Source organism: Pan paniscus, chromosome 18 (assembly GCF_029289425.2).
Source record: "Pan paniscus chromosome 18, NHGRI_mPanPan1-v2.0_pri, whole genome shotgun sequence".
Classification (NCBI taxonomy): Eukaryota; Metazoa; Chordata; class Mammalia; order Primates; family Hominidae; genus Pan; species Pan paniscus.
The window spans coordinates 19050180-19053695 of record NC_073267.2 but is presented as its reverse complement, the minus strand read 5'-3'; the positions used below and the strand labels follow the sequence as shown (position 1 = coordinate 19053695).

Here is a 3516-nt window from a genome sequence, read left to right as displayed (position 1 = left end):
TAATGGAACTTCCATGAAATCCCCTAAACTGGATGGGCTCAGAGAGCTGCTGAGTTGAACACATCCATGTGCCAGGAAGGTGGCACACCCTAACTCCTACAGGGACAGATGTCTCCATGCTGAGGACCCTTCTGACCTCACCCTGTGTGCCTCTTCATCTGATGTACATTTGTATCCTTCATAATAAACCAGTAATAGTAAATAAATGGTTTTTCCTGGGTTCCAGTAGCCATCATAGCAAACCATTGAACATGGGGGTGCTGGTGGGGGAACCCCTTATTTATAGCTGGTCTATTAGAAGTACAGGAGACCTAGAACTTGCAATTAGCATCTGAAATGGGAGCAGTCTTGTGGGACTGAGCCCTTAACCTGTGGGGTCTGATGCAAATTCTGGGTAGTTGGTGTTAGAACTGGGTCCTTGGACACCCAGTTGGTTGTCTGAAGAGTTGGATCATTGGGTGTTGGTATGGAAAAAAACCCACACATTTGATGTCAGAAGTGTTATGAGTAGAAACAGATCTTAGCTTCCTACTCCTTGTGTATTAGTCTATTTTCACACTGCTAATAAAGACATACCCAAGACTGGGCAATTTACAAAAGAAAGGTTTATTGGACTAACAGTTCCAAGTGGCTGGGTAGGCCTCACAATCATGGTGGAAGGCAAGGAGGAGTGAGTCACATCTTACATGGATGGCAGCAGGCAAAAAGAGAGCTTGTGCAGAGAAACTCCTGTTTTTTAAACCATCAGATCTCATGAGACCTACTCATTATCGCATTATCATGAGAACAGCATGAGAAAGACCTGCCCCCATGATTCAATCATCCCCCACTGGGTCCCTCCCACAACACGTGGGAATTATGGGAACTACAAGATGAGATTTGGGTGAGGACACAGAGCCAAACCATATCACCTTCTTCACCAAGTTAAAGACTATTTTTTTTTTTTAATTTGAGAGCAGGTACTGTTTATTAACCAACCAGCTTAGAAAAATAATCATGGTAGACACCTTAGTTCATTTTTCTAATAAGCCTGTTGATCTTGTCCTCCCTGTTGCCAGCATCTCCACCTTCTACAAGATGAGTGGTCTTTTTCTTCATTCCACCTCATGGAGAAGACAATTTGAAGGGCCACAGGAAGTTATTTGCCTCTTTGAAGTGTTTTCCAACAGTATAGATCTCATGAATCAGATCCTCCATGCAGATGATGCCGTATTTACCAAGAGATCGAGCAATCAAAGCGTTATCTGTCAAAGCCATTTGCTTCTTATTGATTTTGCCATAACCACGCTTGTAGATTAGTTCATTTACTGACTTCAGATTGGGGCACCCCCATGCAGTATATGGCTCTACAATCCTCAGCATGTTAATCGAAGCCTTGTTGAGCTTCACGAAGGTTCCATTGAAGACTTGACGAAGGCAAAGAAGCTGCAACATCTTTCGAACCTTTGGGCTCACGCCATTGATACCTCTGATTCTGAAGACAAACGCCAATTTGGGTTCTGCAGGTACATAGAAGTTGCCAGCTTTTCTTGCCATCCTCGCCATTCGAATTTCAGTTCTGTACATCTGCCAAAGACTATTGACTTACAGGTCAGGTCTGACTTTGAGATAGCCATCGAGGGGTGAGGCCCACAGGCCTATAGGGCACTGAAGATGGAGAAAGGGGGGTGTCTGGGAGGTATGCAAAGAGAAAGTGGTAAGTGGTGGGCCCTAACCCTGCAATACCCTATCCCTGCCCTTTAGTAAGCCATGTTCCGGTGAGTGTTGTTCTCTGAGCAATTACATTCATCCTTTCTTTTCTTGGGGAGGACTCATGGGTAAAAAGAGTTGGCAACTTTCTTCCCACAAGACAAGAGCGATATCCTCTCCTTTATGGACTAAGGAAGAAATGTGGAATCTGGGGAAGGGTCTGCCCTTAACTCTCACCTTGGTTTTCAGAAATGAGGAAATTGACCTCATTTGTCTTTTACACAAATCAATTTTCATCCCTTTGGCATTTGTTAGATTCACTCAGTCAATTGTTTAATTGCTTCCTCCAGGTGGCTGGTGGGGGTCACAACTGCTCCTCTTCGGACACCCTCTGCTTCCAGCAATTATCCCTGTCTCCCCCTCAGAGCAGTGCCATATGCCAGAGTGGGGCTTGTTGGGGACCTGGGCCAGGCTTAAGGAGAAGTTTTAATTTAGTGTAATAATCCAGACTGATACCCTTGTGCAAAATGCTCAGATAGAATACACATTCATGGTAAAAGAATTTTCATTGTCTTTGTTTTTAAAACCATTGCATTTTTGTTACCCATTTATTGGCATCTTGCTCTTTTCACTTAGCAGTATCTCTGTAGCCCTGGTAAATCATTTTAATGGTGTTCTAAGTGCAACAGGAGGCTACTGGAAGTTTTTGAACACAGGGATATGTTTTGTTATTTGGGAAGTTATTTCCACAGCAAGTCCGACAGCATCTGTGAGGAAGCATCCCAAGACCCCAGCCTCCCAATCCCTACTCACGACTCCAGTTCTGTTTTTTATAGCCACACCCTGGGTTTTCTAGACCCCAGTGCCTACTCCCCTCCCTGATATTCTCACACCCAGACTTCAGCCACCCGGCCGCCCTCTCCCCAAAGCTCCATCACTCACTCTTCTCTTTGTACTCACTAGTAATTCCTATATCTGAAGAACTGATTTCCTTTCAACTCGACTTCTTTGAAGTCCTATGCCTTTGAATTATTTTCACTTCTTTTATTCTTGAGGAAAATTCCTAATGGTTGTTTTCATGAGCATCAGTGACAGGGAGTTTGCTACCAGCAAATATTCCCTGCCAGTGTCTTCTTGGTGAACAAGTAAGTATCAGAGGTTAAAAGAATCTTAGGGCTCATAGAAAATAATTGGCCAACCAGGGCAAGAATCCATTTCAAGGGCTATTTAATGGTCATCAAATTAAATACTTCCAGGGACTAGGAACTCACTACCTCCAAGGCCAGTTTATTTTATCATTGGACAGTCTTGACTGCTAGACATTTTTCTTATATTTTTCCTTTTCTGAAATGCCACCCTTAATCTCTAACTTACACTTCCAAAGTCAAAGTGTTCCCATTACCTTCTTAGTGTCTCATTGTAATTTCCCCAAACCACAATGACTGTTTTCTCGTAAAGCATATGCCTTGCTCAGTTATTATTTACTTTTATACATCTTTATCAAGGTATAATTGAAATTCAACAAATAGCACATACAGTATAGATTAGCTGCATCTTCACTTACCTATACACCCTCAAAACCATCATAATCAAAATAGTGAATATGCTCATCATTTCCAAAAGTTTTCACATGCCCCTTTTATAATATCTCCTTCTTACCCCTTCCTCTTCCATTCTCAGGAAGCCCTAGCTTGCTTTCTATCCTTAGTTTGCATTTTCTAGAATTATGAATAAATGGAATCGTACAGTTCATACTCTTTCTTTGTCTGGTTACCTTCACGTAGCATCATTACTTTGAAATTCATCCTTTTTGTAGCATGTATCAAT

At 42.3% G+C, this 3516-nt stretch overlaps 1 protein-coding gene across 1 annotated transcript; it reads right to left on the bottom strand.

Moving 5' to 3' along the window:
* Positions 1–781: 781 nt before the first annotated feature.
* Positions 782–1565, bottom strand: LOC100970354 (large ribosomal subunit protein uL30-like). Its single transcript, XM_034939553.3, has one exon. It carries the CDS (start codon positions 1543–1545, stop codon positions 1105–1107), a length of 441 nt encoding a protein of 146 aa, XP_034795444.2. The 5' UTR covers positions 1546–1565; the 3' UTR covers positions 782–1104.
* Between the last annotated feature and the right edge of the window lie 1951 nt (positions 1566–3516).

Coding starts and splice junctions, on each gene's coding strand:
- LOC100970354 (XM_034939553.3), bottom strand. CDS start 1,545: ATGGCGAGGATGGCAAGAAAAGCTGGCAACTTCTATGTACCTGCAGAA.